This window comes from Tachyglossus aculeatus, chromosome 4 (genome assembly GCF_015852505.1).
Source record: "Tachyglossus aculeatus isolate mTacAcu1 chromosome 4, mTacAcu1.pri, whole genome shotgun sequence".
Classification (NCBI taxonomy): Eukaryota; Metazoa; Chordata; class Mammalia; order Monotremata; family Tachyglossidae; genus Tachyglossus; species Tachyglossus aculeatus.
In genome coordinates, this window is record NC_052069.1 from 137206209 (window position 1) to 137226986 (window position 20778).

Below are 20778 nucleotides of genomic sequence, written 5' to 3' on the forward strand. Positions count from 1 at the left end.
CCCCGATCACCTTGTAACCACCCCAGTGCTTAGAACAGTGCTTTGAGCATATTAAGTGCTTAATAAAATGCCATCATTATTATTAAGGGCTTTTCTGGGGTCCCCACAGTGGGGCAGGGTTGGCAGGTGGAGGAGCCCTGAATGCAGCCACCTGCTGATTGGACTGGCCACACCTACGACAGGAGCAGGGCTTGTGGCTCGTGGCTTGAGAAATACCAGTCCTGGCTTCCAGAGCACTCCCTGGGGGCTCACACTTGCCCTGGGCAGGTTGGGGGAGGAAAATGAATTCTCCAGCAGAAAAATCCCTTCTGGAAAATGTGCTGGTCCTGGGCAACTTTGCCCCTTGTCCCACTTCCAGCTCCACCACAGCCCCCACTGGGCATCGTGGAATATTATGTGGCCATCATTTCTGCTGGAAATTATGGAGAAGCCCCCACCAGAGAGTCTCTGGGGATGGGGGAGACCTGGGAGGGTCTGGCCCCTCAATTCATGAGCTCCAACATGAGTCTATGTCCCCGACTCTAGACTGTAAAAAAGTTGTGGGCAGGGAATGTGTCTCTTTATTTTGTATTGTGCTCTCCTAAATGCTTAGTACAGTGCTCTGCAGACAGTAAGCACTCAATAAATACTCTTGAATGAATGAATAATTGAGAAGCAGCGGGGATTAGTGGAAAGAGCACAGGCGTGATAGTCAGGGGACCACCATTTGTCTGCTGTGTGACGTGGAACAAGGCACTTGACTTCTCAGGGCCTCAGTTTCCTCATCTGTAAAATGGGGATGAAATAGCTGTTCTCCCTCCTACTTAGACCATGAACCCCATGTGGGATAAGGGCTGTGTCTGACCTGATTATCTTGTGTCTACCCCAGAGCTTAGTGCGGTGCTTGGCACAGAGTGAAGTGCTTAACAAACATGATTAATATCAGACTTCCTAAAAAGCAGGCTGAGGAGACAGCCGGCACTGCAACAAAATGGAAAAGGAGCCCTCTGGGGTCCAGTGCCAACAGATCCATCAGCACCAGGCATCCGGGGCGGGGGGGGGGGGGCGGGGAGGGAAGGGCTGGGAGTCCCCCTGGAGGTGGGCAAGATGTTTGGGGGTGCCCCTCATCTGACTGTCTGCAAGACTGATGCTGAAGCAATTAACCCTAACTCCACCAAGAATCAAAACATCCCGGGGAGTTCCGGGGGGCTGGGGTTCAGATTTTCCTACTTGAGGCCAGGGAGAAACCTCAGGATATAGCAGAAGCCTGTCAGCTGCCGCCTCCCAGCTCCAACAAATTCCGAATCCATCCCAGCGGCTCCCAGAGAGGAAAGCTGGCTGAGCTGAGATCCCTCTCCCCCTTGGGGAGAAGGAGCTGACAGAGAACGAATAAATGGGTGCGAGAGTAGGGAAAACTCACGTGAATGACACCAAGGTGGAGGGCCCATAATTTCTAGACTGTAAGCTTCTTGTGGGCAGGGATGGTGTCTACCAACTCTGCTGTACTGGACTCTCCCAACTGCTAAGTACAGTGCTCCGCATACAGTATGCACCCAGTAAATACCACTGCCTGATTTCAGCCAGTGTCGTGAATAATGATAATAAAAATAATGGTACTTGCTAAGCACTTACTCTGTTCCAGGCACTGTACTAAGTGCTGGGAATGCCAACAAATCAAATTGGACACAGTCCCTGTCCCATGTGGGGTTCACAGCCTCAATCTCCATCTTACAGATGAAGTGACTCAGGCCCAGAGAAGTGAAGCAACTTGCCCAAGGTCATACAGCAGAAATGTGGCAGAGCCAGGATTAGAACCCATGACCTTCTGATTCCCAGGCTCGTGCTCTATTCACTACACCATGCTGCTTCCCTATTAGTAGATCATGAGTTAGACTAGAATAGAGAAGCAGCATGGCATACTGGATAGAGCATGGGCCTGGGAGTTAGAAGGTCATGGGTTCTAACCCCAGCTCTGCCATTTGTCTGCTGTGTGACCTTGGGCAAGTCTCTTCACTTCTCTGGGTGTCAGTTGCCTCATCTGTAAAATGGGGATGGAGATTGTGAGCCCCAAGTGGGCTAAGGGACTGGATCCAACCCAATCTGCTTGTATCCACCCCAGTGCTTAAGAACTGTAGCTGGCACATTGTAAGCGCTTAACAAATTAATTATTATTCATGGGGGGATATGGCAGGGGAGGCAGTGGGGAGGGGCAGCAGGGGGAAGACAGGATAGGTGGCAAGGGGGCAGAGATGCAGAGGAGGAAGAGGCAGAAGGATCTGAACCCCTGACATTTCCCCCTTCCCCGGCACTCCCGGGTCCCTGCCCTGATTGCCACCACCACTGTTGCCCCCACCAGAGTGCCCAGAGGAGGCAGTTTCTGTCTCCCCAATGCCCGTGATAAGGTTGCACCCCAGCCAAACTGCCCCCTCCCCGGCCCCAGAGAGGCTCAGCTGGGATGAGCAGGTTGCCTTGATGCTCCCAAGGAATGGGGGTGAGGAGTAGAGAAACCACAGGCATCCGGACACCAGTTATCTGTGGGACAGATGATCGGGGGCCAGGAGGGGTAGGTGGGGTACCCTGGCTGGCAGGGGACTCGGTCGGAGAAACCGCGTGGCCTAGTCAATAGAGTAAGGTCCTGGTTCTCATCCCAGCTCCACCACTTGTCAGCTGTATGGGCAAGTTGCTGAACTTCTTTGTGCCTCAGTTCCCTAAAGTGTAAAATGGGAACTAGGATTGTGAATCCCAGGTGGGAAAGGAACTGTGTCCAACCTGATTAGCTTGTTTCTATCCTAGCACTTAGTAGAGTGCCTAGCTAAAAGTAGATACGTAACAAATACCATAAAAAAAATCCATCAACCACTCAATCACCTTGTCCTTTCCTATCTCACCTTGCTGCTCTCCTATTACAACCCAGACTGCACATTTCGCTTCTCTGGTGCCAACCTACTCTTTGTACCTTGAGCTCATCTATCTCGCAGCCCACCTCTCGCTCATGTCCTGCTTCTGGCCTGGAATGCCCTCCCTCTTCATATCTGACATATGATCACTCTCCCCACCTTCAAAGCCTTACTGAAGATACATCTCCTCCAAGAAACCTTCCCTAAGTCTTCATTTCCTCTTTGCCCACTCCCTTATTTTCTCCCTTTATTCACACCCACCTCAGTCCCACGGCACTTATGTATATAACCATAAGTTATTTATTTTTATTAACATCTGTCCTCCCCTCTAGATTATAAGCTCTTTGTGGGCAGGGATCATGTCTACCAATTCTGTTACACTTTACTCTCCCAAACGGTTCTGCACACAGGAAGTGCTCAATAAAATCCAACTGATGGATGGATACAAGTTAGGGAACTAGGGAGGGAAGATACTGGCCATCTGGGGCCAGACAGTGGGGCAAGGCAAATGTGTAGGGTTCGGTGTGAATTTGGGTGCTGTGCATGCATGGGTGTGTCCATCACTGTGCACAAATGTGGGAATCTGTGTGCGTGTTGGCGGGCATGGACAAGTGCACATACAAGCACGTGCATTTGTGGGCACATATGTATGTGTTTGTGTTTATGAGCATGCACATGTGCATTAATGGATGCATGAATGTGCACATGTGTGCATGTAAGTGTGTGCCTGAAAAGGTATACATGAGAGGGGGGGCCGATTTATAAGGCTGCTTGGGGCAGGTACCGTCCCCATCACTGGGAGTAGCAGGGCTGGATGAGACACCAGAAGTGGGGGGCTCCATCCAGACGTTTCTCCCAGAGGCAATTGGGAGCCTCCCAGCCAGACCAAGGGAGCCACGAGCCCGAGATCCATCTGGTCCTTGGCAAAGCAGGCCCCTGCTCCGAGGGCTGGCATTTGCTCTCTCTCTCTCACTCTCCAAACTGTTCCCCAGGCACAGAATGAGGAAGCCAAATGGAAAAAACTAGCCCTGATCCTGTGGATGTAAACCCCCTCCCCAGGCTCTGAGTCTAGGAAACCCCCAGGACCCTGGAGGGCCAGAGGGAATGGGCCTGGGATGGGGCATGGTGGGAGAGGGAAGACAAGCAGGGATTAGGTAATAATAATAATAATAATGATTGTGGTATTTGTTTATTCAATCATATTTATTGAGCACTTACTGTTTGTAAAGCACTGTGCTAAGTGCTTGGGAGAGTACAATAAAACCACAAACAGACAAGTTCCTGCCCACAATGAGCTCACAGTCTAGCGCTTGTTAGGTGCCAATCACTGTGCTAAACGCCGGGGTGGATACAAGCAAATCGGGTTGGACATAGTCCCTGTCCCAAGTGGGGCTCAGAGTCTCAGTCTCCATTTTCCAGATGAGGTAACTGAGAAGTGAAGTGACTTGCCCAAGGTCACACAGCAGACAAGTGGTGGAGCCGGGAGTAGAACCCATGACCTTCTGAGCCCTAGGCCCATGCTCACTCCGCTATGCCATGCTGCTTCTCCAGGCGAGGCAGAGACAGAAGGCCTGCCTCTCTGCTCCTCTGGGCAGACAGAACGGGTGCTGCCAAGGCTTCGGATAACCAGGTCCAGACCCAGACCTGACTGCCCATCCATCACCCTGATTGACAAGCTGCACTGCAAGTTTTACAGCCCCCTGCCGTGGCCCTACCCTCACCGATGGCCCCGAAGGGGAACCTGGGAGGGAGTGGGGGAAGGTCAGGGTGGCCCCTTCCCCCGAGCAGAGAGCAGACCCCGGTCCTGCCTCTCCCCAGGCTGTGATTCTGGGGGGCAGACGGGCCGATGGCCAGAGGTGGTCTCAGCAGAGCCCACACAGCACCACCAGAGAGCCGGGCATCATGCCGAGGGCTGTCCCAGAGACTCCCCCTGGCCCCCTGCCAGGCATATGCAGGACAGAGGCCGGATGGCCGTCCCTCCTACCTGGACGGGAAGCAACGGCTCCTTGTCATCAATGTCAATCAGCATCTCATCTCGGGGCGTCAGGCTCACCTCATCTGGGGGGCAAGAGACGCGGCCCATTAGAGAGGTCACCAACCCGAGCCTGAAGGCCAAGCACGGTCCTCCCACCAGTAGCTCGCTCTCTCTTCCCCTCCTGCCTCACTGCCCTTACTGATGGCCCACCCCCATCACAGCAGTCAATCCCAAGACTCCCTCCTCCAAGAAGCCTTCCCAGATTAGGCCCTCCCTCCTCGGTGCCTTCCCTCATTGTCCGGTTCCACACAGCCCCCCCCAGCTAGGCCTGGAGCTCCCCTCTCAGTACCGGGGGCTTGTCCAGGCGATATGGCTTCCTCCCGCGACGGGTCACACAGGAACGGCTCCAGGGACCAGACTGTGCACTGCCCTACCACTGGCCGGCGGCCAAACTGGCGGTTGTCGATCACCTTGATGACGATGGGTGGGCAGTACAGCTCCTCCTTCGGCAGGCGCTGTGGGCAGGGGGCAGTGAGCCACAATCGTGGAGGGGCGAGGGCAGGGGTTGGTGAGCTTAGGCTGAGGAGGGGTGGAGGCGGGGAGGGTATTCGTTCAGTCAGTCAGTTGTGTTTATCGAGCACTTACTGTGTGCAGAGCACTGTACTAAGCACTTGGGAGAGTACAATACAACAATAAATGGACACATTCCCCACCCACAGTGAGCTTAGAGTCTAGAGATGAGCTTACAGTCTAGAGGGAGAGGTGAGACCCAGCCAAGGACAGGCAGGTTGGGGGAGGGTAGGGGTGGTGAGCCAGGATCTGGTCTCCTCGGGCCTCCCCTCAGACTACCGCCCGGAGCCAACCTGGGAACCGCTGCTGTCTTAGTCTGCATCAGCTCCACCCCTAGAACTAGTATGGAGCAGCAGTATGAAGTTGTGGCTACAGCACGAGTCATGAGTCATGAGTTCTAATCCCGGCTCTGCCACTTGTCTGCTGTGTGACCTTGGGCAAGTCTCTTCACTTCTCAGTGCCCCAGTTACCTCATCTGTAAAATGGGGATTGAGACTGCGAGCCCCACATGGGACAGGGACTGTGTGCCACCGATTAACTTGTATCTGCCCGCTCTTCTCCCATTTCCTTCTGCGCTGCTCTTACTTGCTCCTTCATTCATCCTCCCTCCCTCCCTCCCATCCCTAAAGCACATATGTATATATCAGAATATATCCGTAATTTATTTATTTATCTATTTGTTTATATTAATGTCTGTCTCCCCCTCTAGACTGTGAGCTCAGTGTGGGCAGGAATGGGTCTGTTGCTATATTGTACTCTCCCAAGAGCTTAGTACAGTGCTTTGCACACAGTAAGCGCTCAATAAATAGGATTGAATAAATGAGTGAATCTACCCCAGTGCTTAGAACAGTGCTTGCCACACAGTAAACATTTAACAAGTACCACAATTATTATTATTATTACTGCCAACCCCCACAAGCTTCCTTCATGTCCTACAGTGCCTCAACAACAGTGGTCGACTCACGGTGGGGCCTGACCTATTTTGGGGAAATACAGTATGTCATCAGCTCCTCCAGTTTTGTGCATTCATTCATTCATTCAATCGTATTTATTGAGCGCTTTCTGTGTGCAGAGCACTGTACTAAGCGCTTGGAAAGTACAATAAAGCAATAAAGAGGGACAATCCCTGCCCAAAACAGGCGCACAGTCTAGAGGTAGGAAGGCAGACATCAGTACAAGTTAAAAAGCATCAATATAAATAAATAGAATTACAGATATATACATATATACATAAGTGCTGTGGGGTGGGGAGGCGGGGAAGAGCAAAGGGAGCGAGTCAGAGTGACGTGGAAGGGAGTGGGAGCTGAGGAAAAGTGGGGTTTAGTTTGGGAGGGCCTCTTGGAGGAGGTGCACCTTCGGTAGGGCTTTGAATGACGGGGAGAGTGATTGGCAGATTTGAGGAGGGAGTATGCTCCAGGCCAGAGGTAGGATGTGGGCCAGGGGCCGGCGGCGAGATAGGTGAGATCAAGGGGAAGGTTAGCCCCAGAGGAGAGGAGTGTGTGGGCTGGGATGTAGAAGAAGAGAAGGGAGGTGAGGTGGGAGAGGGCAAGGTGATGGAGAGCTTTAAAGCCAACAGTGAGGAGTTTTTGTTTGATACGGAGCTGGATGGGCAACCACTGGAGATTTTTGAGAAGGGGGCGACATGCTCTGAATGTTTCTGTAGAAGGATAATCCAGGCAACAGAGTGAAGTATGGACTGAAGTGGGGAGAGGCAGGAGGTTGGGAGGTCCTTTCTGACCTCTCTTTCTGACTAGTCTAGTCTAGTTGATCTTAATAGAACCACACTCCCATCGTGGCAAGTGGGGGCAGCCACGGATGGGGAGACGGGGGGGGGTCCCTGTCCCCAGCAGAATAGCCAGACTCGGGTCTGGACATCTCCCTCCAAGGTGGGCTCTGGGGCTGTGAACCGGGTAGGCCTCAGTTCTGAGGCCGTGGGGAAGGGCGTGGAGATGGGTCTCAGGCAGAGCCCTCCCTCCACCCTGCCCCCAGCGCCTCTCACCACTTCCATGAAGAGCACACTGACAGAGAAGTTGGGGTTCTTCTTGATGTTCTTGATGACACATGACTGGACAGCCTGCCCACCGCACTCCACCACCAGGCTGGGCGACGTCACGCTGGCCATCTGATAACTCTTCAGGTTGCGCAGGCCCCAGGCCAGGATCTGTGGAAACCCCAGAGTGAGGCAGGCCCGGGTTGTGAGGTCACAGGAGGGGCCCGAGTGTTTGGAGGTGGGGCCTTGGTGGGCTGGAGCCTGTGGAGGGTGGGCAGGGAATCGGGAATTATAAGCGGTGGGGAGGGCTGTGGGCTAGAGGAAAAGGACACGGGAGAAGTGTCTGGGTCGTGGGGAGTTCCAGGGAGCTTTATAAGGGGCCTTTCCAGGGGCGTCACCTTGCCCAGATCTAGGCCCTGCCCTAATAAGGCCAGAAGTCCCCAGCGGAGCATCACTTTGGCTCAGCACCACGACCCAGCCAACTCAGCACTCTGGCTTTGATGGGGGGCATGGGGCACTTGGAGAAACCACGTGCTGGTTGCCCTCCTGAACACCCACGCTCATGGCTCAGGTTGGACCACCAACATCCCCTACTCTCCCCTCTCCATCCCTGACTGTCCCTTCAGTGACCCATCATGGACCATTCAACACCCCTGATTCTCCTTTCTCCATCCCTGACTGTCCCTCCAGTGACCCAGTATGGACGATCTAACACACCCAAGTCTTCGTCCAGTGACCCAGCCAGACCATCCTATAGCCCTGATGCTTCCTTCGCCATCCCTGACTCTCCCCTCTCCATCCTGGACCATCCCTCCAGTGAACCAGCACTGACCACTCATACATGGCCTTGTCCAACCCCTCTGGGCCGACTGTTGCTTCTGACTGCCCAGTTGCCTTTGGGAATGGAGTCCCCATGCTCATTAATGTCCGCTCCATGGGAGAGATGAGGGAGTGCTCCCACCAACCGCTACAACCCCCCATGACATCGCTGAGCAGACTTGGGTGTTTCTAACTGGGGCTGAAAAGACCCCAAAGGGTGGCTCTTTGGGCCACCCACTCTTCATTGATATCTGATTTTTTGTAATGGCATCTGTCTCCCCACCTCTAGACTTTAAGCTCCTTGTGGTCAGGGATTGTCACTCTTCATTGTTGTATTGTACTTTCCCAAGTGCTTAGTACAGTGCTCTGCACCCATTAGGAGCTTAATAAATACGAATGAATGAATAAATGAATGAATGGAGCCCATCCCCATCCCGGCCCTCACCCCCTAGGATCCCCACCCCTTCTTGCCCCCAACCTCCAAAGAAGTTGTCAGCTCTGTCAGCTGTGTACATCCAGCCTCCCTCCTGCCCTCAGATGGCTCCCCGGTTGCAAGGGGAACCGCTGACCCGGCCTAACCGCTCACCTCAATGGCCGTGCGCTGCAAGACCGGTTTGATCCCCTGAGGGACCATGTACACGTTGGGTTCCCGCTGGGGTGGCGGGTAGGGCAAGTCCGAGTCTCCAGCCTGGGCAGCAGCGGACAGACGCACGGGAAGAGAGACAGAGAACAGGAAAGTTACCCCCCAGCCCTTCCAAGCCCCTTCCTCCCACACCACGGGGGAGCCGGCCTGAAGGCAGGATACAGGATCCAGAGGAGGGAGGCTGGGAAGGGGGAGACAGAGGCAGCGGGGGAGACGGCGAAGCTAAGAGGTCAGGAGGCTACCATCCCAATCCCCACAGGTAGCCCAGGCAGCAGCCTAGCAGAGGATGAGTCCAGTTCTGTCACAAGGTCATACCCCAAGCTAACGGGTCACCTCTCAGGACCTGAGCAAAACCACCTGCAAGCAGGAGGGATAGCCAGGCTTAACCAGGTAGATAAATATATATTGGCACATATACACACGTATGTTTGTTTGAGAGGGTATCAATGCTCTGTGTTTGCTCAATTAATAACCATACTATGAGCCAAGCACTGCATTAAGCAAATGGGGCAGGTACAAGAGAACCAGATCAGACCCACTCTGCATCCCACCTGGGGCAGGGGGGAGAGCAGACATCACATCCCCTTTTTACAGAAGAAGAAACAGGCTCAGAGAGGTTAAGCGATTTGCCCTTGGGCACCCAGCAGGCCAGGGCCAGAGTTGGGATTAGGATGGGGTGTCCTGCAGCCCCTCAGTCTGCAGTAATAATAATAATAATAATAATAATAATAATAATAATAATAATAATAATAATAATAATAATGGCATTTTTTAAGCACTTACTATGTGCAAAGCACTGTTCTAAGCGCTTGGGGATACAAGGTAATCAGGTTGTCCCACGTGGGGCTCACAGTCTTAATCCCCATTTTCCAGATGAGGGAACTGAGGCCCAGAGAAGTTAAGTGACTTGCCCAAAGTCACACAGCTGATAATTGGCAGAGTCGGGATTTGAACCCATGACCTCTGACTCCAAAGCCCGTGTTCTTCCCACTGAGCCATGCTGCTTCACTTGGGTGACTGCTGACTCTCCTCGTGGGTCTGGGGGGTGGAGATGGAAACAATCCCAGGGAAGGGAGGCGGAAACCCAACATGATGACTCCAACAGGGAATCGGATGGAAGCTCTCTACCCTCCTGCTCATCCACTCTCTTCTCCCACTATATCCCAGCTCATTTTCTTTATTCTTTCCAATTCACCTCCTCCCTGGGCCTCGCTCTCATGGCCTCCCCTGCATGGGGAACACCCGCCCCCTTAATGGCCACCAGATGCCTGCTCTCCCCATCTTCAAAGCCCTTCACATCTCCTCCAGGACCTTTCCTGATTAATTTTTAACCTCTCCAGTTCATATCTCCCAACCTCAGCCCCTCCAGTGGCCTTCAATTACTACAGCCCCCTTTGTAGCATCTTGATACATCTCTGATATCAATCAATCAATAAATGGTATTTATTGAGAAATTATGGCGTGCAGAGCACTGTACTAAGTTCTTGGGAGAGTACAACAAAACAGAGTTGGTAGATACAATCTCTGCCCATAACAAGGTGGCCTAGTGGATAGAGCCCAGGCCTGTGAGTCAGATTAGTTCTGGGTTCTAATCCCAGCTCCACCACTTGTCTGCTGTGGACCTTGGGCAAGTCACTTAACTTCTCTGTGCCTCAGTTCCCTCATCTATAAAATGGGGGTGAAGTCTGTGAGCCCCATGTGGGACAGGGACTATATCCATCCTGATTAGCTTGAATCTACCCCAGAACTTACAACGGTGTTTGGCACATAGTAAGCACTTCATAAATATCACTATTATTATTATTGTTACTATTACTACTACCGCTGTTTCTACTTCTGTTATTATTGTTACTGCTACTGTCACTGCTACTAACACTACTGCTACTGCTAGAAGAGTGCTGGGCACATGATAAGCACTTAACAAATGCCATAAAAAAGAAAAAAAACCTTATAGTCTAGAGGGGGAGACAGACATTAATTTAAATAAACGAATTACAGATATGTACAGAACTGCTTTGGGGCTGAAGATAGGGTGAATACTAAATGTTTGAAGGATACAGATACAAGAGCATAAGCAATGCAGATAGAGGAAATGAATGATGATTGTTAAGTGCTTACTATGTGCCAGGCACTGTACTAAGTGCTGGGGTTATCAGATTGAACACAATCCCTGTCCCATATGGGGCTCACAGTCAAGGAACTGTGCAGAAAAGGGAACTGAGGCCCAGAAAAGTGAAGCGACTTGCTCAAGGTCACAGAGCAGACAAGTGTCAGAGCCCAGATTAGAACCCATGACCTTCTGACTCCCAAGTCCAGGCTCTATCCACTATGCACGCTGCTTCAAAATGAGGTCTTAAATGGAAAGGCCTGTCAGAGAAGACAATACACACTATTATTCCCACTACCTGAAATTTATTTAGGCGCCTGTCTCCCTGGAAGCTCCTTGAGGGCCAGGATGGTGCTTGCTAACTTTATTAGGACACTACTCTGTAGCACACAGTAAGCTGTCAAAAAATGCTACTGACTGATGGATCGTTTCCATGCAACAGTGAGCAGCCTTTGAGTTATGCCTGTCCAGGAGCAGGCAACTTCAAGGAAATACCTTTCCCAGAGGGCAGGAAGTACGAACAGCAGTGTCAAAGCTGGAGTCCCGGTTCCTCGGCCTTCTGAGGCCCGAAAGGTGGGAGGGCTAGTTCTAACCGTCTTAAGCACATCCCAAGCTGAGAGGGCCTAGGGGCTATGCTGAGCACACACTGCTTGGGGCAGAAGGGCCCTTGGCTCGTTCTCAGTGAGGGAGGTTGGCGAGGCAGTTTCCTCTCCAGTTGAATTCTGGTTATTAGCCACTGCATCTCCCTGCAGAAGGCTGAATCTCCCTTTCTGTGGGGAGGGAATTGGGTAAGATTTCTGTCTCCTCAGACACATGCCCCAGCCCCACCCTCACGGTGCTCTCTAGCAGGCCGGGAGAGGAGAAGGAGGCCGGTAAACCGGAGAGGCACCAAAAACATCTCGGCCTCTCTGCTGTCTTTCCGTCCACCTTTCCATCCTACTTTATCTCTCGCTCATCCTGGGGCTGATACTGCCACCCATCAGGTGAGGACCAGGCCCCATGAGGCCCTGCTTCTCCTCCTCCTCCCTGGCCTTGGGGTTGGCCACCGAGGAAGCAGGGTTGGCACAGGGCAGAAGATAGAGGAGGGAAATGCTGGGCTCTGAATGGAGGTTGGAAACGCAGACCGAGACTGGGTCGCGGTCTGGGGGATTATCTGTGAATTTCAGTGATCGGCACTGAAATGGATAACCGATTGTAGGCTGAATATCTCTTTCTCTCTCCTCTGCCGGTGCCCTCTTGAACCCCCAGGAGAATAGGGGAGCCTGAGTGATTCTTGATGGCAGGAATTATGTCTTCTACTTCCATGATACTTCCCCAAGCTCTTTGGGTCATACCCGGCACCCTGGCAGACTCTCAATCAATACTATTGATTGATGATTGACTGATTGGGAGTTAAATGTTAAGCAACATTTCGCCCCAACTCAATGTGGTCCCAGACCCCGGGAAGGGGAGGACCTCGAGGGGCAGTGAAGCCACTCAGGAGGGCTCTGCAGACTGTGAGCTCATTATGGGCAGGAATGTGTCTGTTTGTTGTACTACTGTACTCTCCCTCATGCTTAGTACAGTGTTTTGCACACAGTAAGCGCTAAATACGATTGAATGAATGAATGAACTGGTACTTGTTGCTATGCATAATAGCAATAATGGTGGGATTCGTTAAGAGCTATGTGTTACACGCTGGGGTAGCCCTAACCAGATCAGCGTTTAATACAGAGCTCTGCACATAGTAAGCACTCAATAAATACCACTGACTGATTGAGTGATTGATCAGGTCAGACCCAGTCTCCATTGTGCTCCATGTCTCCTTTTCACCTCAGCTTCCTCATCTGTAAAATGAGAATTAAATCCTACTCCCTCCTATTTAGACTGGGGGCCTACCCCAGTGCTCAGTCCAGTGCTTGGCACCAAGTGCACACTAACAAGAACCATTAAAAATAATAATAATAATAATTGTGGCATTTGTTAAATGTTTACTACGTGCCAAGGACTGGACTGAGCTCTGGTGCAGGTACAAGATAATCAGGTTGGACATGGTCCTTGTGCCACATGGGGCTAACAGTCTGAAGGGGAGGGAGAACAGTTGTTGGATCCCTACTTTATACAAGGGGAAACTGAGGCCTAGAGAAGTTAAGTGTCCAAGGTCACCCAGAAGGCAAGTGGCAGAGACAGGATGAGAGCCCACGTCCTCTGGCTCCCAGGCCTGGGCTCTTTCCACAAGGCCACGTCGCTTCCCTGAAATAGGCTTGGCTCCTTGGGTTGCCAAGTTTGGTCTCAGCTGGGGGTCCAGAAGGCTGTCCCATCCATTCTTCTTATAAAAAAAAAGCGGTGGGGGGGGAGGGAAGGGAGAATTTTTTTAAAAAGAAACCCAGCATCGAGGCTATGGAACGAGGAACGGGTGAGTCAGCCACCCCCTAAGCCAGGCCAAACACCGTGCAACCACACGGCACCAGCGGTTTCTTGTTTAACATAGTTGCTGGTGGACTAGACACACCAGGGCCTCCACGGAGAGGATTGCCCACCGCTGCCCGATTTCACGATGGACACCGGTCCGGGTATGGGGACCCACTTGAGCCCCGGAAGGAGCTGAGATTTGGGGTCCAGGAAGCAGGGTACTGAGGCAGGCCCCTAAGGCAACTGGGAGCGTCAGCATGGGACCAAAGAAAACCGGGAATGGGCCAAGAAGAAATCAGGCTTTGGGTGAAAAAACAACTCACCCGGCATAACCCTTCCTTGTCTTTCTACTCTGCACCTGATGACTGGGAAGGCCTCTTGGAGGAGGTGCAACTTCAGTAGGGCTTTGAATGAGGGGGAGAGTGATTGTCTGGAGGATTTGAGGAGGGAGGGGGTGCCAGACCAGAAGTAGGATGTGGGTTAGGGGTCAGCAGTGAGACAGGTGAGATCGAGACTCGAGTGAGAAGGTTAGCATCAGAGCAGAGGAGTGTGTGGGCTGGGATGTGGAAGGAGAGAAGGGAGGAGAGGTAGGAGGCGGCAAGGTGATAGAGAGCTTTAAAGCCAACAGTGAGGAGTTTTTGTTTGATATGGAGGTTGATAGGCAACCACTGGAGATTTATGAGAAGGGGGGTGACGTGTCCTGAACGCTTCTGTAGAAAGCTAATCCGGGCAGCGGAGTGAAGTATGGACTGAAGTGGGGAGAGGCAGGAGGTTGGGAGGTCCTTTCTGATCTCCCTTTCTGACTAATCTAATTCATCTTCATGGAACTGTGGTTCTGTGGCAAGTGGGGGCAGCCACGGATGGGGAGACGGGGGAGGTCCCTGTTCCCAGCACAACAGCCAGGGACTTGTCCAGATGTCTCCCTCCAAGGCGGGCTCTTGGGCCGTGAGCCATGTAGGCCTCAATCCTGTCCGTGAAGGTGAGTGTCCAGGATGGCCGCTATTAGAGACAGAATCTGGGCCTGGATGGACCGTGAGGCTGACCTAGGGCTGGGGGGAAGGGAGGAAGTAGGGAGACAGTTCAGAGGCCAGGGCTGGCCAGGGAAGGAACATGACCTAGCAGAAAGAGCACTGGACTGGGAATCAGGAGACTTGGGTTCTAATCTCAGCCACACTCCGGGCCTGCTGGGTGTCCTTGGGCATGTCACTTGACCTCTCTGGACCTCGGCATCACCATGTGAAAAACGGCAGAGGGGCGATCCCGGCCTCTTCCTGAGCCCCGGGGCTGTCGCAAACAGGATACGGGATAACTAGTGGGACAGTGCTTTGGAGACACCGATGCACCAAGGAAGGAGGCTGCAGGAAGGCCAGCTTGGGAAGCAGACCACTACCTGGGTCCAAACTAATGGGGGCAACCATCACGGCAAGCCACGGCCAAGAACTGGCAGCAGGGAGGGGATGGAAGCCGGACAGCGAGGGAGGGGAAAGCGAGGCAGATGTGCTGAGAGGAGCAGGAATAGAGAGAAAGAAGAGAGGGCACTAAACAATGAGACAATACTGCAGGAGCAGGGAGAATGGGGGGGAGCAATTAAAAGTTAAGACAAAAGTACCACATGTAGAAGGCCCTGAAGGTGGAAGTCCCCAGGTGTACACAGCTGTGGGTGAGGGCCAAGGGCCGACAGGGAGGGGGAGACAGAAGCCAAAGCAAGAGTTATCATCCCTGTCCTGCTGACCCTGGGCCAGAGGTCAGCCGTGGGAGTCCTGCCATCCCAGGCTGTCACCTAAGGCGAGCTTGCAGATAGCCACCAGCCCATTCGGGTCGGGGAAGGGATGGTTTACTCCCAATTCCTTCCTCCTCTCGTCTCCCATTCCCCATCTGCCCCACGAACCTGCGACCTCCTCTCCCTACCCCTGAGGCCGTTGCTGACCTTCAGAGCTTCACCGGGACGGCCCCAGTCAGCCCCCTGGATCGCTGCTGCCACCGAAGATGCTCGCAATTGCCCTCCCGGCCCCAAGTGGCATAGCTGTTTCAGAGAGCAGGGCCCAGGGGGCTGAATGGTGTGGGGATGGCTGAATGGTTCTGGGCAGAGCTAGGCTTCTGGCTTCTTCATTCTCTTACTGCCTTTGTCTGTTCCCTCTCCTCCACCACCCTGTCAGCTTCTAGTGAGTGTGTGTGTGTGTGTGTGTGTGCGTGCACACACGTGTGAGTATATGTGGGTGTGGGTGTGTCTGTTCAGTCTCCCCTAATCAGACTGGCAGGCCCTGAAGGGCAGAGACCATGTCTCCTCCTCCTCCCTCTGTCTCTCCCCCAGTGTGTACAGCATGTGTGTGTGTGTGTGTGTGTGTGTGTGAGAGAGAGAGTGTGTGTGCGTCTGTTCCAGTGTCCTGCCCATGGCCTCTCTGACAGGACCCCCACCTCCTCACCCCCTTCGCCCTCAGGACCCAAACCGGAACATCCTGGCTTGTGTGCCTGGCAGCCGCCTTTCTACCAGCACAGACATGTTGGTCTTATTAGGGCTCCTGAACAACGATGGTTTCCATTAAGGGAGGGGGAGTGGGGAGAGAAAACTCTCTGCCCACTCAGGTGGTGGTGGAGGGGGAAGGGGTTTCCTGCAGCCAGAGTCCAGCCCTCTTCAGATCTGCTGAACACTTGATCAACGATCGATTGATCGATCGGTTGACTCCTGGGCTGTCAACGGGGGTCCGGTTCCTTCCAGGGATGCTCTCCTCCTCCCCCACTGGGCCTGGTAGCCAGGGGGCAGAGGCAGAAGCCATCTGTGGGTGCCTATCAGGCTGGGGCATTGGGGTGTCCAAATGACCGTGACGATGATCTGGCCATTCAAGTGACGGGGTGGTGAGGGCAAGGAGGGTTCAGCGGTGGGGACCCACTGCCCAGAAAGAGAAAGGCAGTGAGAAGGTCTTCCCATGGCAACATAACCTGGGCACATCCCAGTCTCAATTATTCAGAGGGAATGCGTATAAAAGAATTCCCCAGATTAATCCAAACTCTGCCTGACCCAGGCTGCTCCCCTGCAAGCCAACCAACACGTTTGTTCCACCAGCTTCTCTTCCCAACCCACCATCAGGAGAGGCTGGTGAGCAGGGAAAATGCTCAAAGGCAGGGAGGAAGAGGAGGCATGAGCGGCCTGTATTATCCACCCTCTGGATCACCAAGCCCCGGATAATTGAGCACAAACCACAGTAACCCAGTGCCCTCACTCGAGGTAGAAGACTGATTTCACTAGGTTGTCATCTTAACTTCAGCTCACCCCACACCCTCCCGAAACCCGAGCCCCATCACCTCCCTGTCTCCCCCCAGGCCTGGGCCACCCCCTTAGACCACAGGGGAGCACGTGCAAGGATGTACCACTTTCCGTCCGGCCTGGCCCGCCAGCAAAGCCATGGGCTCCCTCCCTGTTGCCCCCAACCCAACCAAAACCCTCACCTCATCCCAAATCTTGGGAAGCTCAGACTGGTTTGTTCGTCCCGGTTCAGGCCGACGATTTTCAGGAAGCGGAAAGTGGGGGTGGGGGAGGGAGGAAACACAGATTCATGAGCCCAGTGGGTACCCCAAAAATCAACCCTATCTGCACACCCTCAGGGCCATCCGAGAAGGGTAAGGGGCGGCGTGGCCTGGAAGTGAAGGCCTGGGGAAAAGGGAGACACCTTCCAGACGGTCAGAGGAGACCTCAGAGTAAATCTAGAGACTCCCACGCCTTGCTTTCTGCCGTGCTGGGGTCAGGGAGAGCAGAAAGATGTCAGAGGGAGACGGTATAATCCCAACCCCCTCCCCAGAGGGGGTGCCTTTCTCATCCTGGAGGCAGAGGCAGGGGGAGTCCAGGATACCTATACCTCGAAGCCAGGGACGTGATGAAGGGCCGGCTGTGGAGGGAAGGGAGAAGTGGTGAGAGAAGTCAGCATGGACCAACCCCGCCCCGACCCTCAAACCGCCAGCGGCAGACACTTCTGACTCCCAGAGGGTTCAGAGCTGGATTGAACTCTGGCCCTGGCTCTGTTCACGTTGGCACCCGCGGGTATCGGGACTTCGAAACACAACCTCCACCCGACACTACCATCTCTCACTGGGTTCTCTTTCCTCAACCCCCGCCTAGGGTTGGCACCCAGCCTGGGGGTGAGCCAGTAGGGGACAACTGGAGAGCCTCGAGCCCTGGGATAGGCAGGGGGCTTGGGCCGATGGCCAGACCATCTCTTCTGTAAGGGGAGGAGGCCTGAGGTTCCGCTTTGTGTTTCCATATGCTACTTGGAATCTCCCCTCCTCATGGAAGCCCTCCTAGATTACCCCTCCAGGATCAGACCACACCAACTCAGCTGGGCACACCTCCCCATACTGAGCTATCAGTAATAATACTTATTATGGTATTTGTTAAGCGTTTACTAGATAAAAGGTAATCAAGCTGAACACAGTCCCTGTCTCACATTCATTCATTCATTCATTCAATCATATTTATTGAGCGCTTACTGTGTCCAGAGCACTGTACTAAGCACTTGGGAAGTACACGGGGCTCACACTCTCAATTTCCGTTTTACAGATGAGGTAACTAAGGCACAGAGAAGTGAAGTGACTTGCCCAAGGTCACCCAGCAGAGAAGTGGCAGAGCTGGGATTAGAACCCGCATCCTCTGACTCCCAATCCGGGCTCTTTCCACTAAGCCAAGCTGCTTCTCAATCAGGCTGGACACAGTCCCTGTCCCACAAGGGACTCACAGTCTAAGAGGGAGGGAGAGCAGACATTGTATTCCCACTTTACAGATGAGGAAAATGAGGTCCAGAGAAGTGAAGCGACTTGCCCATGGTCACCCAGCAGAGAAGTGACGGAGCTGGGATTAGAACCAAGGCCTCCTGAGTTTCGACTGGACTCAGCGGCTTTAGGGGGAGGGGGACAGAGGTCCATAATTCCCTCCTCTCCTCCCGTCTCCGTTCCCTCCACTCCTCAGCCCAACACCGGCTCCCTGCTTCTCATCTCCCCCTCTCCTTTGTCCCTCAGGCAGCGGTGCAACTCAAACTATCCTTTCTGGGCCGGGGGTCCCCGCCTGGGGCACTAGCCACAGTGGCGATCACCTTTCCGGCTCTGGAGCGGGGCTCGACTAGTGACGGTCATGAGGCTGTGAACTAATCCCTTCTGAGATTCAAGTGAGTAAGAGGGGCAGGGGGATCGACACCCTGGGGGGCTTCCCTGCTGGGGATCCCCACATCCCAAACCCTCAGCTTCAAGACCATGCTGGGAGTGGAGTCGTTCTCTGCCGTGGGGAGAGCCTGGGGCAGATGAGCGGGGACCCCGGGACCCCCATCCTCGGGTGGCCTCTCCTCACCCCACCCAAGTATTGTGGAGTCCCCGTCCATGGCTTGGAACCCAAGGCCGCCATGAGTCTTAGCCAGGGATGGCGGATTGGCCTTGGTGCCAAGACTTCTGGGATGAGCACCAGTGCAGGGGAGTTGATCACAGTGCCAGTGGCTGGCACGGTGGGTTCCCACCAGGGCACCGGGCTCTGAGGGTGAGGAGGCGGGCGGGGGTGTGACATGGCAATCAATGCAGGCTAAGGAGAACGCCATGCAATGCCACAGTGCTGGGGCCCCAAAACTCTCCCCCTCCAGCCACAGTGCTCGCCTGTTCATTGTGTTTGCTTGGTGTGTTTTGTTGTTTTGCTATTCTGTGGCTTTAGTGCTTTATTGTTTCAACCCTCCTTAATAACAATAATAATTAGTATTATGGTACTTGTTGAGCGCTTACTTTGTGCCAAGCACTTCAGTGGAGACAAGATAATCAGGTCAGACACAGTCCCTGTCGCACTTGAGGCTCACAGTCTCAGGAGGAAGGAAAACATGTGTTGAATCCCCATTATACAGAGGAAGAAACTGAGGCCCAGAGAGGTGAAGTGCCTTGTCCAAAGTCACACAGCAGACAGATGGGCAAGCTGGAATTAGAACCCAGGTCCTCTGACTCTCAGGCCTACGCTCCTTCCACTAGACCATGCTCCTTATGAATCTGTCCCCTCTCCCCGCTTTTATTCAGATTGCAAGCCCCCCTCACCCGCCAAGGGACAGGGGCCATGACTCCTCTGGCCTGTCTCCATGTTTTGTTTGGTTGTCTGTCTCCCCCTACTAGACCGTGAGCCCGTTATTGGTTAGGGACTGTCTCTATATGTTGCCGACTTGTACTTCCCAAGCTCTTAGTACAGTGCTCTGCACACAGTAAGCGCTCAATAAATACAATTGAATGAATGACCAATTCCCATCTGTGCATTCCTCTGCTCACAGGAAGCGCTTAATCAATATCACAGCGACAATTGCCAATAGATCCCCATTGTATCATCCCTTTGGCACCTCTTTGGGTCTAATTTCAATCCCTCCAGCTGGCGGCCGAGCCCCTCAGCCCGCACCACTTTTTTCACTCCATCCTTGAGGTTGGAGAGGGAGGTGAAGGGGGCAAAGCTTGGGAGAGATGGCAGGTTGGCAGCCCCGACCCGGCCGGACCCTCACCTTCTCTCTCTGGATCAGCTCAAAAGCCGCCAGCAGATCCCCCGCCGGCTTGTTTTTCTTGGTCACGGGGTACCAGGCCAGTCGCGGGGACCGCTCCAGGCTCGGACGGCAGATGCAGCGCCCCATGAACTCGTCCGCTCCCTGCCAGGAACACAGCACTCACACTCAGTGCTCAAGCCCTCTACTTCCATCCAGTGCTCACATTCAGCGCTCATACAAGCATCAAATCCATTCAAGCTCAATTCGACCCCGAATAATAATAATAATAATGGCATTTATTAAGCGCTTACTATGTACAAAGCACTGTTCTAAGCGCTGGGGAGGTTACAAGGGGATCAGGTTGTCCCACGGGGGGCTCACAGTCTTCATCCCCATTTTACAGATGAGGTTACTGAGGCCCAGAGAAGTGAAGTGACTTGCCCAAAGTCACACAGCTGACCATTGGCAGAGTCGGGATTTGAACCCATGACCTCTGACTCCAAAGCCCGGGCTCTTTTCCAATGAGCCATGCTGCTTCTCTGAAGCCTCCGAATCAAGGCTTGGATTAAATGTATCCGAGTTCTGCCTGTTCCAAACAAGACTAAGACCATATTTACTTCCCAAGTGCTTAGTACAGTGCTCGGCACACAGTAAGCTCTCAATAAATATGATTGAATGAATGAATTTATACCCCTTAACTGCTCCTCACACATGACATGCACCATATTTGAAAAAGTACGGTATGCCCCAAAATATACTGTCTGCCATAATTATTCAAATACAATAGAGCCCTAACTAAGATTCACACCAGAGTTAACCCTATAGAACATGCTCCCAAAATAAACTGGGCACCAGATTTGTTCAAATACAATGCAGTCCAAATAGGGCTCACATCATATTTAAACAAACGAGCACCATATTTGTTCAGATA

The 20778-nt window shown here is 53.2% G+C and overlaps 1 protein-coding gene across 11 annotated transcripts in view; it reads right to left on the reverse strand.

The window, feature by feature from the left end:
- DYSF (dysferlin) overlaps positions 1-20778 on the reverse strand; it is a 157711-nt gene that overhangs the window by 54222 nt on the left and 82711 nt on the right. For all 11 annotated transcript variants that reach the window (XM_038744614.1, XM_038744611.1, XM_038744609.1 and 8 more), the window contains 7 exons: positions 19869-20009; positions 17223-17252; positions 16816-16842; positions 8817-8918; positions 7421-7582; positions 5201-5366; positions 4861-4934 (listed from right to left, as the gene is read on the reverse strand). In XM_038744614.1, coding sequence (XP_038600542.1) covers positions 4861-4934; positions 5201-5366; positions 7421-7582; positions 8817-8918; positions 16816-16842; positions 17223-17252; positions 19869-20009 — 702 coding nt within the window. The remainder of the gene's footprint in view (positions 1-4860; positions 4935-5200; positions 5367-7420; positions 7583-8816; positions 8919-16815; positions 16843-17222; positions 17253-19868; positions 20010-20778) is intronic.